This window comes from Chlorella variabilis, assembly GCF_000147415.1.
Source record: "Chlorella variabilis unplaced genomic scaffold CHLNCscaffold_11, whole genome shotgun sequence".
NCBI classification, from domain to species: domain Eukaryota; kingdom Viridiplantae; phylum Chlorophyta; class Trebouxiophyceae; order Chlorellales; family Chlorellaceae; genus Chlorella; species Chlorella variabilis.
Window position 1 is genome coordinate 288,978 of NW_005435077.1, and position 12,442 is coordinate 301,419.

Genomic DNA, 12,442 nt, shown 5'->3' on the forward strand with positions numbered 1-12,442 from the left:
GGTGGATGGCTGGTCGGGTATGGGAGCCACCATTGGCGTGAGACAGGAGGGCTGGCACTGCTAGCTTCCCTGGCGCTGTGGCGCATTGCAGCCCGCAGCGTGGCCAGCGAAGTGATCGGCCGACGCCGCTCCTGCCGCCGGCTGCCGCGCCGCCGCCAGCGCAGGTGGACAAGCGGTATGCGTTGCGGAGGAAGAGCAAGGAGGAGAAGGAGGCTGAGCTGGTGGGCAGGGTGGACCTCAAAGTGGCCAAGCAGCTGCTGGAAGACCATGCGCGGTGTGTGCCCTGCGCCGACGTGCCTGCCTGCCTGCCTGGCAGCACACTTGCCCACGCGGAGCGCTGCTCACCGCCATGCCGCTGCATGCCGCTGCATGGCCGCCGCGGCGCCGTGCGGGCATCGGGTGCAGCAGGCGGCGGCGCGCCTGCTGTGGCCTCCCCTCCCACCCACCCCCGCCCACCCACGCACCACAGCCAGCATCGCCTCCTCGTGCACCGACGCCTTGCGGCAGGCAAACACGTTGAGCAGCACGTCCATGATGTGGTCCGCGTACTGCAGCACCCCTGCCTTGGCGCTGTCGCTGTCGCTCAGCTTCTGCACGATCACGTGCGTCATGCCGCACAGCAGGCCCTGCAGGGGCCACAGGGACAGGGCAGGGCAGGGCAGGAGGGGGAGTGTTTGGCAGGGTGCGGCGGGAGGCCGGAAAGGAGCGTGGCGATGCGGCGGTGGCAGGATCGGCGGGACAAGAGTCAGCGCCTGCAGCACAGCCACCAGCATCCCGCCCTCCACCCCTCTCCCTCTGCCCCTCCCCCCCGCACCTGGATCTCGCTCTGCCGCTCCGCCGCCTCCACGCTGCCCGCTGCGCCCATGTGCAGCGTCTCGTTGAGCTTGCCCACCACCAGCGGGATGAGCTGCACCACCATGGGCGTGGTGTCGGCCGCCGAGGCGCGCACCACCTCGTTGATCGCCTCAAACGCCTGAGTCTGCAGCCGCGTCTGCTCCGCGGCGTCGGCGGGCCGCGAGGCCTGCGGGGCGGCGCGGGCAGGGACCCAGGAGTGAGGAGCGCAGGAATGTGGGTTGCTCGGCGCAAGCGAGGCTCGGCGCACCAGGCAGGCGCAATAGGCAGCTGGGAGCGGGGCGCCCCAGCCGCTGAGCACTACCGCCGCAAAACATCGCCACCCACCCACACCCTACACCCACATCCCCTATGCCTCACCGTCTCTAGCAGCGCCTGCACTATGTCCTTGAAGTAGGGCGACATGGCGGAGGTGCCGCGCTGCTCCCGGAACCCGCCCGCCAGCTGGCTGATGGCGTAGCACACCTGCGCGGCGGCGGCAGCGCGGCAGCGGCAGCGTCGCTGGTGGTGGGAGCCAGGCGGAGCGTCAGCGAGAAAGCCAGCGCAAGCAGCAGCACTGTCACACCAGCTTTACAAGCTCGACGGCAGCCTCAGCGCAGCCGGCGCAGCGCAGGTGGCTTCTCCCCCCACCTTCTCCGCAATGTGCGGCGCATCGCGGATGGCCAGCAGCAGCGCCTCCACCACCTGAGGCAGGTTGCCGGGGCCCAGCAGGGGCGGCGCGGAGTCGTCGCCGTGCACAAACTCGAAGATGCGGCCTGCAGGGTGGGGGGGGGCAGGCAGGCAGGGGGGAGGAGTGCATGCGTGTGTCGGACAAGGGTTCCGAGTTTTCATCGCCGCCAAGTGAGAGGCAGCGCCACAAGGCTTCCCCACCACGCTGCAGTGCCCGCCCCAGCCTGGGTGCTGCCCCTCATGTCCCTCCAACTCAGAACCTTGCCCTCCGCCCCACCTATCGTCCACGCCGTGGTGTCCTTCACGTGCGCGTTGGGGTCCTGCTTCAGAGCTGTCAGCAGGAAGCCCAGCCCCGACTGCACCAGCTGGCCCAGCGTGTCCACGCCAGGCCCCTCCAGGATGGAGCCAAAGGCAAAGGTGGCCGCCTCCCGCGCCCGCCAGTTGTCCGCGCCGTCGGGCTTCTGGATGTTGGAGGTGACAAAGGGCATGACCAGGGGCACGACGGCGTCGCCCGCCACCGACGCGCATATCGCCAGGCACGTGCCCGCCGCCATGGACACGTTCCACACGCCGTCGTCGGTCTCCTGCCCCTCCTCCTGCTTCGTCAGCTGCTCCAGCAGCAGCGGCACCAGGTGCGGCAGCGCTGCCTTGATGAAGTGGTGGTTCACGCTGTCGGCGTCGGTGCTGGCGCCGTCCTGCGGGCGGCAGGGTGGGGTGGGGGGGTGCAGGCGAGCGCTCAGCCGGGCAGCCCAGAGGCGGCGAGAGGCGCACCCCAGGCAGGCTTGCAAGCAGCGTGGAGAGGCGAGTGGCAGCGTGCGTGCCGAGCACCCGTCGCAGTGCCTACTGCCCCTGTCCCTCCCTTTCCCTCCCATCCCTCCCATCCCTCTCTGCCCCTTGAGCTCACCCCATCCCTGTCCAGCTCCTCCTCCGCCACCGTGCACCAGAACTCCAGCGCCTGCAGCACCACGTCCTCCTCATCCCCCTTGACCGTGCGCTGCGTGAGGGAGAAGATGTCCTGCATGTAGGCCGGCAGCTTGTCGTAGTAGCCGCTGGCGATGCACGACAGGCACTCCCAGCTGGCCTGGCGGATGCGCGGGCTCTCTGCGGGGGAGGGGCTCGCGGGGGAGGGACGCGCGCGCAGTGGGCCGACGTGAGCAGAGCTGCCGCTGCCGATCCAGCCCAGCAGGGCCGTCCATGCGTTTGGTGCTCAAAGCACGTGCTCACACTTGTCTCACCCATGCCACCCACGCGCCCGCCCGCCCACCTGCCAGCGTGCCCTCGCAGATGATCTGCATCACGTAGTTGCGCTCGTTGTCGTTTGAGAAGTTGTTGTGCGCAAAGGTGAGCGCGTTCTGCAGCGCCACGGTGGCCGCGTGCCGCACATCCACCTCGGGCTCGTCCTTGCGCATGCCCTGCACCAGGCAGCAGGGGGCGTGGGGTGCACGCGTGGCATCGCCAGCTCAGCCTCGGCGCTGCTCCACACGCAGCAGGTGCAGCATGGAGGGTCGTGAGGCCGCCGCTCCGGCTAAGCACCCTGCCTCCCAGCCCCCCCCGCCTCCCCAGGCCGCTGGGCATGGGGCAGGCCTGCCACTTGGTGCTGCCCTGGCTGCCCATCAACGCGCCGCGGCATCACCCCCACCCCCGCACACCCCTCAAACGCAACCCGCTCGCGCCCGCACCTGCACCACGGCGGTGAGGATGGAGTTGACCTCCTGCTGGGACAGGTAGTCCTCATCCAGATTGCCCAGCTCCTCACAAGTGTACCCCAGCGTCTCCAGCGTGGACTGCCGCAGCTCCTTGGTGGAGGGCGAGGCGCTCATGTTGGCCAGCAGAGCCTGGATCAGCTCTGGCCACTCGCTGCGCGGCACCTCGATGGCGGCCACCTTGGCGATGACCAGCGCCGCGGTGTGCCCCGCGTCGCCCTGCGGCGGCGGCGGCGACGCTTGCGGGCAGGGTTGCGGCGCCAGGCGCGGTGGCTGCGACTGCCGCAAGGCTGGCGGGCGCGTGCCCGCTCTAGAGCCCTCCGCGGCGGCATGCCAGCCACCGGCCCCTGGCTGCCCTGCCTACCTGGGTCCCAAGCGTGGCCAGCAGATTCTGCTTGACCTGCTTCTTCATCCCGGCATCCGATGCCACCCACTGCTGGACCAGCGCAGCCTGCGAGGAGAGCACCCAGCGGCGGCGAGAGGGGCAGGCGGTCGCACCCACCGCACAGGGTATTGTGCCGCAAGGCAGTGCCCAGGAGGGCGGCCTCGCCCTTGATGATCGCCAGCAGCGGGCCCAGGGCTGCCAAAGCCCCACCAGAAGCAGGTAGCTCCTGCCATGTGATCAAAGTGGGTGGGTGCTGCGCCTCCCGGCTGCCTGGCCACCGCCTGGTCCCCCGACCGCCCCACCTTGCGTGCATCCTCCTTGGCGTCCAGCGTGTTCTTCAGAATCAGGCCCGCCAGCCGCCGCGCGTCCACCGGCTTGCTGGAGTCGGCCAGCTCCGCGGACAGGCCCACACACAGCTCTGCATACTGCTGCTGCTGCAGGCTGTTCAGCGTCTGCTCCGCCTGGTTGCGAACTGCGGCGTCCGCAGATTGGGCGGCCTGGAGGAGGGCCGTCAGCTGCATGTTGCAGTGATCCCCGATGCCTCCAGACCCTACTCAATCACAGGACGACGCTGGGGAGCGCTGGAGACGCTCTGCTCAAGAGTGGGCACTGCCGATGACGTCTCAACAGCGATCAGCCTTCGACAGGCATCGCCCAGGCAATCGGAGGCAGGGAGGAATGGCCTGGGCCCGCCCACAGCCTGTTTTGGGTGTCCCGGCTTTCCAATGGCCCTTGCCACTCGACATGCATTTCAGAGCCGTCGCGCAGCCATCGAAGCCCGATCGCAGCGCCTCTGTCTCCAGCCCCACTCCTCGTTGCTGTGAGGAATGGCCGCTACCGTGCTGAGCGCTGTGTGCTCCACCGCCGCTGCCGCCAGGCTCTCGGTGAACAAGCAGAGGGTGGTCAGGCAGGGCCTGCGTGCCGTGCAGCAGAGGCGCGCAATGTCCGTGCAGGCAGCAGGTGCGAAGGGCCCTGGGGGCCTGGAGCGCATGCACATGGCAGCGGCGGTGCAAGGGGGCAGCCACGGGAAGAGCTGGAGCGGCAGCAGAGCTTGGCCATGAGCCGGTGTTGGTGAAACGTAACCACCACACCAGCGGGCTGTCCCTTTTTACACACATCGCTGCACTGCCCGCCGCCCTCCCTTTCTACTGCCGCAGCCCGCGAGGTGGTCAGCACCGACAAGGCGCCCGGTGCTGTGGGCCCCTACTCTCAGGCCATCAAGGCCAACGGCATGGTCTACATCTCGGGCCAAGTGGTGCGTGCGCTCCTCATGCATCTCCACACGGCATTGATCAGGACATGCATGCGCTGCTGTCCTGTCGCCGTTGCTGCTGGCTTCGTGGCACCCTCATTCTGGCCATCCCACGCGCACCACTGCCTGCCCATGTGTCCCTTGCTCCCTACCCGCCACTCGCCCGCAGGGCCTGGTGCCCGGCACCAAGGACTTTGCCGGGGACAGCGTGGAGGCGCAGGCGGAGCAGGTGATGTCCAACCTGGGGGCCATCCTGGCGGCGGCGGGCAGCGAGTGGGGCAAGGTGGTGAAGACCACCATCCTGCTGGTGGACATGGCAGACTTTGCCACGGTGAACGCGGTGTACGGCAAGTACTTCCCGGAGAACCCTCCCGCACGCGCCACCTTTGCTGTCAAGGGTGAGGCTGCTTGGCGGGCGGTGGAGGAAGGGGCCCTGCACAGCAGCCGGGGGCTGTCGGGCCTGTGGCGGCCGTGGCCGCAGGCAGCGCTTGTTCCTTCACCCACCACCTCCACCACATCTGTCGATCCGCCGCACCCCGTGGCCCTCCCCAGCACCCTGCCTTGCAACTGCTCTCCACCGCACACACCGATCCGCTCGACCCACCACCCTGCAGGCCTGCCCCTGGGAGCGCTGGTTGAGATTGAGGCCACCGCCCTGCTGTGAAGTACCTTGTGCCTGCCTTTTCTCTGGAGCGCTGCTACACTGTGTCACTGTATGGGTTTTGAAAACAGCTGAGAGCAGCTGCAGCATCGGCAAGGAAGCTGTCCGATGATGCTGGTGTGGCGCCTGCTCAGCTCCTCATGTTGTGCAGGCAGGCAGGGCACAAGCGCCAGCTGTGCCACACCGTGTTGCCTGCTCACTTGCCCCTAGTGCTGATCACAGCCGCAGCTTCTGCGCCACCTCAGCCGCCACCTCCCCCACCTTGCCGCCCGCGGTCTTGAGGGAGCCTGTGAGGGGGAGGAAGCCCAGCTCCCGGGCCAGACCCCGCACCTTGCTGTGCTCGCCGGCCAGCGTGCCCACCGCCACCAGCGCCCTGCATCGAGCGTGAGAGCAGCAGCAACAATATGCAAATGCACACAATGCCAAAACGTTCCACCAGGACATCTGACAAACAGGCATGGCGCCCAGGGCGGCATGGCGGTGCCCATGCCCACACATTCCACAAGCCCCAGCTCCCCACCTGAACCGCGTTTCCGTGTCGTCGGCGGGGCTGGCATTCAGCACCTTCACAGCCAGCACCAGCAGCTGCAGGGGGACAAGAGGGAGGCACGCGGCAGCGCACACGTCGGCTCAGCGCCAACAGCCCTGCTGAGAGCGGCTTGACACGCACCGCAGGCCACACACACTCCGTCGCCGACGTTGGCGGCACACGCCCCGCACCGGCCGACCCTCAGCGCACCAGCACTCACCCTGCTCTTAAACTCCAGCTCCGCGCTGGCCAGCTTGCACAGCCAGACCGCATAGTTGACCAGCAGCGTGGCCAGGCCCTGCCGCACATTCTTGGAGGGCGAGCCCGCGGCCTGCGCAAAGCAGTCGAGCAGGCGGCTGCCCGCCGACTGCACCCAGAACAGCGTGGGCTGGTGCAGGAAGCAGTTGCAGGCGAGGCGCACCGCCGTCTGCTGCGCCGCAGGCACCGGCGGGTCGGCATAGGCGGCAGAGACAGCGGCGCCCAGCAGGCCGGGCACGCCTTGAGCCGCCGCAGGGCCGGCCGCAGCCACCAGCTGCCCTCCCGCGGCGCGGTCCAGCACTAGGAGGCGGGCCAGGTCGAGGGCTGGGAACAGCTGCGCCGCCGGCCAGCTCAGCATCTTGGACAGCGTTGCCAGGTCAGCGTCGGGCAGGGCGCCGCTGCCGCTGCTGCCGGCCGCCGCCGCCGCTCTGCACTTGCAGGGAACCAGGTGCAGGCGGCCAGCCCGGCTCCTCAAATCCAGCACCACTGCTTGTGCACTAGTCAGTGAGCAGAGCTGGCAGAGCGCAGCCCCAGCTGAAGCATCCCGCCGAGTGGGACCAGTCCTGCCACCACGCCCACCTGCTCAGCAAGCTGTCCAGGGTGCCGCCCTCTGCCAGCTCAGCGTCTGACAGGGCCTGGCCGCCGCCCGCAGCCACCGCCGCGCTAAACTCCGCAACCTTTCTGCGGATGCCGTCCCTGCCGGGCACCTGCAGGTCGGGCAGGAGAGAGACAGAGAGAGAGTGTGTGTGATCTGTGTGGGTTGGTGAGGACAAGCGGCGAGCAGCCAGAACACGAAACAGCGAAAACAGGGAACAGAGAGGGGGCGCAGCGCCCATCCCAGCCGCCCTGCCAGCCCACCCACCTGGTCGTAAACCAGGTAGCTCTTGGCGGGCAGGTGGGTGAGCGGGGCTGCGCCGCCGCCAGTGAACGGGTCGGCGCCGCCGCCCGTCACCGCATACCCGCCGCCGCCGCTGCTGCTGCCGCCCGCGCCGCCGCTGCCCGCGCCGCCGCTGGTGGCCGGGGGCACATAGGCGGAGGCTCCCGTGAAGGGGTCCACGTACTGCCCCGCCGCCGCTGCCTGCACGCCGCCCTGCGTGTTCCTCAGGATGAACTCAACCACCTGCTCCCTGCGGCTCGGTGGTGGAGTGGTGCGGGCGGCGGGAGTGGTGGGGGCAGGTGAGCTGGTTTGATGAATGGGAGTGTGTGTGGGGCCAGCGGCAGGCGCAGATCAACCAACAGTGCTGCTGCATACCAAGGTCCCCCACCCACTCCCACCACCCTCTCCCCCACCCCTCACTTGTAGCTCTGCGGCAGGCCGTGGTCCTCCAGGAAGCGGTCGGCCACATCGTATGGGTTGTCGCCGCGGTTGAGCGCCAGCTTGCGGGGCGGCGCCCCCTCCTCGGCATCCACATCAAACACTGGCGGCGGTGGCATGGGGTGGGGGGTGGGGGTGGGGTGAAGAGGTAGGGAAGAGAGAGTGTGTCGTGTGATTGTGTGTGGTGTGGTGGTGGTGCAGTTGGGGCAAAAGTGTTTGAACGTACGTGTGTGCGCAAGTGCGCATTTGGTGTGATACCGGTGGAGGAGGGGCACGGCGGCAGCATGCCTGCCTGCCTACTCCACCCGCCAGCCACCCAGGTCGGGCCCGCTCTGCTGCTCACCATAGTCCCACAGCTGGCCATTGTGCCACTTGCTGCCGCCGCCAGCCACGTTGTCGCCGTCGCCGTCGCCGCCCACCACCTCGCCAATCCGCTCCCACTCGCCCCTGCGGCAGGGCAGGCAGGGGGACAGGAGGAGAGCCAGGGGTGAGCAGTTGCTGCCCAGGAACAAGAAGGCCTGCGCTGGTGATGGAAAGAGGGGCACTGCCGGCCGCAGCTGGCTTGCATGCTGTGGCAGCCATGGCCGGGTCCGGTCGCCAGCCGCACGCAGCACACCCAGCGCAGGCTGTGTGCTGCAGGACCAGGCGCTCACTTGGCGGCATCCCAGGCGTAGGCCACCCCCGCGCTGCCCTCCTGCACCACCTTGGTCTGCCCATCCCGCGCCCCCGGCATGAGCAGCACCGAAGGGTCCTCCAGCTTGAGCCCCGCGGGCAGCCCGCCCCCGGCGCTGGCCTGCTGCGCCTGCTGCGCGGCCTCGTGCTTGGCCGCCATCGCCTCCTCGTATGCCTGCAGCACCGCCAAGTACCGCATGTCGGGTGCCCGGTACCGCCACGAAAGCCAGGTGGGGGTGAGGCGGGCGCAGGTGCAGGCAGCGGCTCCCAGCGCCGGGCGGCGGAAACTAGCAGTAGGCAGGGGCACGCAGCCCAAGGCATACAGTGAGGACACCTGAGGCCAGGCCCACCCACCTGCGCCACTGCAGCGGGCGCGTGCCGCTCTGCTGCGTGCGTCCACACATAGGCCACATGGTCGGAGCAGGCGGTCACAAAGTCGCCGTTGGGCAGGAAGGCCACGCCCCACAGGTTGCTGGGGTGCTCAATGGTCTGCAGCAGACGGCAGCAGGATAGGGAAACCGCCCAGCACAGCACGCTCGATGAGGTGCACACCAATGGTGCCAGCAAGTGGCAGCAGCGGATGGGCCGGCCCAAGCAGCACAAGCAGCGGCGCTGCCCGCGCCAGCGCCCGCCCGCGACCACCACCGGCACGCCCACACCCGCCCCCAACCCTTGCGCCCCACCTGCAGGCAGGTGCCGTCGGCGTGCCACAGCTTGGCGGTGTTGTCCTCGCTGCCGCTGGCCACCAGCCCGTCAGGGGTGGCGGCGTCGCAGTAGACCAGAGAGGTGTGCCCCACCAGCTCCGCGATGCACTCGCCGCTGAAGGTCCACACCTTGAGGGTCTGGTCGTGGGAGGCAGACACCACGCCCACGCCGGGCAGCAGCGCCAGGCCCCTGTACGCACGCCAGCCGCGCCGGCCAGCGGGCAGGCAGCAGGGCAGCCCAATCAGCCGTGCTGCGTGCTGCCGCCACCTGCCCTGCACCATGAAGCCCACCCCAAGACTAACGGTGCTGGAGCAGCCGCCCCCTGCCGCCCACCTGACAGAGTCGCTGTGGGCGGCGATGGTGTGGGTGCACTTTCCTCCCGACCACACCTTGATGGTGCAGTCGCCCGACCCCGACAGCAGGTCGCCGTTTGGCAGCTGCAGCAGGCAGAGCACGGCCGCCTCGTGGCCCTCCAGCACCTGCACGCACTGCCCGCCGCGCCACACCCGGATGCTCTTGTCCAGCGCCGCCGACACAATGTCGCCGTCTGGGGTCACCAGCACCGCCGTCACCTGCAGGTGGCGGGGCACAGGGGTGGGTGCGTCGCCGGCACGTGGCATCCCATGCAGGAGCAGCACATGAACGAGCCAGAGAGCGCGACAGCAGCAGCCCAGCGGTCACCCCCATAACTACCCACCCACCCACCCACCTGGTACTGGTGCCCCTCCAGGCGCTGGACCACGGCCGCCGTCTTCAGGTCCCACACCTGCACCGTGGTGTCCCGCGAGCCCGACACCACGCCGCCATTGGGGCAGCCCTCCAGCACGCCAGGCGCCAAGTACGCCAGCGCCGACACAAAGTCGGTGTGGCCCACCTGTGCAGCAAGCGCGGCGCGGCATCGGGGATGCAGCCAGTGGGCAACCAGCAGGGCGCTGGGTGGGTGCCGCCTGCGCTGCCGCTGCCCCGTCGCTGCTGCCGCCAGGTGCTCTGGCCCCACCGGCGCACCAGCGTCAGAACCTCGCTGAACCCGCTGTCGTGGCCATCGGGCGCCCACAGCTTGATCGTCTTGTCTCGAGAGCCCGTCAGCACGTTCCCTTCTGGAGTGATGCAGACCGATCGCACCTGCAGGACATTTCAGGCAGTGCGATCAGGGGGTGGTGGGGTCTCGCGGCACCCCTGAGCAGCTTGGGCATCCAGCAGCGGCCACCCACATCTTCAAGGTGACCCCTCAGTTCGCAGCGAAGCTTGAAGTCCGCCATGGCGGACACCCTGATTGCAGGAGGGGCGGTAGCAAGTGCGGGGCTCCAGGGGAGGAGCTGAGCTAATGCCAGCCTGTCGTGACTGGAGCTCCACTGCCTCCACAGCTCTGTTGCCCCCTAAAAGCTTGCTTCTGTGGCCCATCCATGACGCATCTAACTGCACCCCGACACTAGTCAACCCCCTCCAGCATAAGCGTGTTGCCTCGCTGCCCTGGTCTGCCTCCTGTAACGCACTGCCCCTCTGGGCGCCCCACCGCCTACCGCACAATCCTGACAGCAGCCCGTGACGAGGCTGAGGCCGATCGCCAGCCCGTGAGGGCGTGTCGTTGCTGCTACCACCGGCTGGGCAGGCCCAGCAGCGCCACAGGGCAGGATAGGCAGCACGAGGCGACGCCATGTGAGCTGCTGTGCATCCCAGGGCCCTGCCCGCCGCTGCACCCGCCGCCAGTGCCGCCGACACCTGCCGTGCCTGCGCCTACCTGCCCGCGGTGCCAGCCCGCTTGCGACCCATGGGCTGATGCATTCCATGCACCATGCCCGCTGCCTGGCTGCGTGCCCGTCCCTGCGAGCAGGTACGGCAACTTTATGCAGAAGGGGATAGAGCTGGCCAAGGAGGCGGTGGAGGAGGACAACAAGCAGAACTGGGCGGCGGCGCTGGAGCTGTACAAGCGCGCGCTGGAGTACTTCAGCACCCACCTGAAGTACGACAAGAACCCAAAGTCACGGGAGATGATTTCAAACAAGGTGGGCTGGCGCTGGCCTCTTGCGTTTTGTTGGGGTGGGGAGGCTGCTGCCGAGCTGCTGCTGAGTGCTGCCTCGAGAAGCGCCACTGCGCTGCTACCTCTGCTCCTTCTGCCCTTCATTGCCCTGCCCTGGCCTGGCCTCTACAGTTCAAGGAGTACCTTGACCGGGCGGAGTACATCAAGGGAATCCTGGATGGGCGGCAACCGGCGGAGGAGGCGTCGGGGCAGAACGGCGCGGCAGCAGCAAAGGGGCCACGCCCCGGCGGCGGCGGCGGCGGCGGCGGCGGCGATGGCAAGCAGGTGGGGCGCAGCCCTGCAGCTGGCGGGTCATGTTGCCATTGATGCAAGGCTAATTCCGCTAATGGTTACGCTGCTGTTGTCCGCCGCGGGCCCTGCTGCTCCACCCGCTCCCCGCTGCTGCCTGCCCCACGCTGTGCTCCCCCCTGCTCCCCCCACCACACATCCCTGGCCAGGACGAGCTGGACAAGATGAAGAGCAGCCTGGGCAACGCCATCCTGGAGGAGAAGCCCAATGTGAAGTGGGACGACGTGGCGGGGCTGGAGGGCGCCAAGGATGCGCTCAAGGAGGCCGTCATCCTGCCCGTCAAGTTCCCGCAGGTGGGCTGCCGCACGGGCAGGCGCAGAGTGTGCAGGGCGCCGCGCAGCAGTGCAGATAGCGCGGGCGCATGGTGCAGGCAGAGATGATGAGGGTCCCTGTGCGTGCTTGTTCATCTTGCTTACGGGCCCGCCACCCCTCCACCGTGCCGGCAGCCAGCCAGCTACCCACCCGTGCCAGCCAGCCAGCAACACCACCACTCAGCCTGCCCGCCACCCCCCCCCCCGCAGTTCTTCACCGGCAAGCGCAAGCCGTGGAGCGGCATCCTGCTGTACGGCCCCCCCGGCACCGGCAAGTCGTACCTGGCCAAGGCGGTGGCCACCGAGGCCGACTCCACCTTCTTCTCCGTCTCCTCCTCAGACCTGGTGTCCAAGTGGCTGGGAGAGAGCGAGAAGCTGGTCAGCAGCCTGTTTGCGCTGGCCAGGGAAAAGTCGCCAGCCATCATCTTCATCGACGAGGCGCGTGCCTGCTGTCGGGCTGGCTGGCTGGCTGGCTGGGGGCTGGTGGGGGCAGGTGGCACGCTGGTGGGGGCCTGCAGGCTAGGGATGGGGCAGGCGGGCGACCTGGTGGGCCTGTGAATCGGCAGCTCCGTTGCCACGGCGCAGCCACAGCACAACCACAGCGATTCCTACCACTCTGCCGGCCTGCCCCCGTGCCGCCTGCGGCCTGCAGATCGACGCGCTGTGCAGCACGCGCGGCGAGGGGGAGAGCGAGGCGGCGCGGCGCATCAAGACGGAGTTCCTGGTGCAGATGCAGGGCGTGGGGCACGGCAGCGACGAGAGGCGGGTGCGCGCATGGGAGGGTGGTGGGGTGGGGTGGGGGGC

General features: G+C 68.8%; 4 protein-coding genes across 4 annotated transcripts in view; 2 read left to right on the forward strand and 2 right to left on the reverse strand.

Moving 5' to 3' along the window:
* The window catches only part of CHLNCDRAFT_134241 (hypothetical protein), a gene marked incomplete at both ends in the record, with an annotated part of 5,760 nt that extends 1,630 nt beyond the window's left edge, over positions 1–4,130 (reverse strand). Inside the window, 10 exons of the mRNA XM_005847333.1 lie at positions 465–626; positions 815–1,021; positions 1,213–1,317; positions 1,483–1,607; positions 1,799–2,216; positions 2,426–2,622; positions 2,786–2,933; positions 3,201–3,443; positions 3,589–3,675; positions 3,912–4,130. Of these exons, the coding sequence (XP_005847395.1) occupies positions 465–626; positions 815–1,021; positions 1,213–1,317; positions 1,483–1,607; positions 1,799–2,216; positions 2,426–2,622; positions 2,786–2,933; positions 3,201–3,443; positions 3,589–3,675; positions 3,912–4,130 (1,911 nt within the window). The remainder of the gene's footprint in view (positions 1–464; positions 627–814; positions 1,022–1,212; positions 1,318–1,482; positions 1,608–1,798; positions 2,217–2,425; positions 2,623–2,785; positions 2,934–3,200; positions 3,444–3,588; positions 3,676–3,911) is intronic.
* A 420-nt stretch (positions 4,131–4,550) lies between these two features.
* CHLNCDRAFT_134242 (hypothetical protein) lies at positions 4,551–5,525 on the forward strand (the record flags this gene model as incomplete). The annotated part of the gene is made up of 4 exons (XM_005847190.1): positions 4,551–4,569; positions 4,767–4,864; positions 5,031–5,259; positions 5,476–5,525. 4 exons carry the CDS (start codon positions 4,551–4,553, stop codon positions 5,523–5,525), a joined length of 396 nt encoding a protein of 131 aa, XP_005847252.1.
* A 213-nt stretch (positions 5,526–5,738) lies between these two features.
* CHLNCDRAFT_134243 (hypothetical protein) lies at positions 5,739–10,260 on the reverse strand (the record flags this gene model as incomplete). Its single annotated transcript, XM_005847334.1, has 14 exons — positions 5,739–5,895; positions 6,043–6,107; positions 6,272–6,737; positions 6,889–7,016; positions 7,172–7,436; positions 7,607–7,727; positions 7,968–8,071; positions 8,278–8,471; positions 8,651–8,785; positions 8,980–9,190; positions 9,335–9,573; positions 9,711–9,875; positions 10,007–10,123; positions 10,213–10,260. The coding sequence occupies 14 exons, from the start codon at positions 10,258–10,260 to the stop codon at positions 5,739–5,741; spliced, it is 2,415 nt and encodes an 804-aa protein (XP_005847396.1).
* Positions 10,261–10,845: 585 nt separating this feature from the next.
* The window catches only part of CHLNCDRAFT_134244 (hypothetical protein), a gene marked incomplete at both ends in the record, with an annotated part of 2,931 nt that continues 1,334 nt past the window's right edge, over positions 10,846–12,442 (forward strand). The window contains 5 exons of the mRNA XM_005847191.1: positions 10,846–11,004; positions 11,151–11,303; positions 11,477–11,620; positions 11,849–12,142; positions 12,291–12,404. Coding sequence (XP_005847253.1) covers positions 10,846–11,004; positions 11,151–11,303; positions 11,477–11,620; positions 11,849–12,142; positions 12,291–12,404 — 864 coding nt within the window. The remainder of the gene's footprint in view (positions 11,005–11,150; positions 11,304–11,476; positions 11,621–11,848; positions 12,143–12,290; positions 12,405–12,442) is intronic.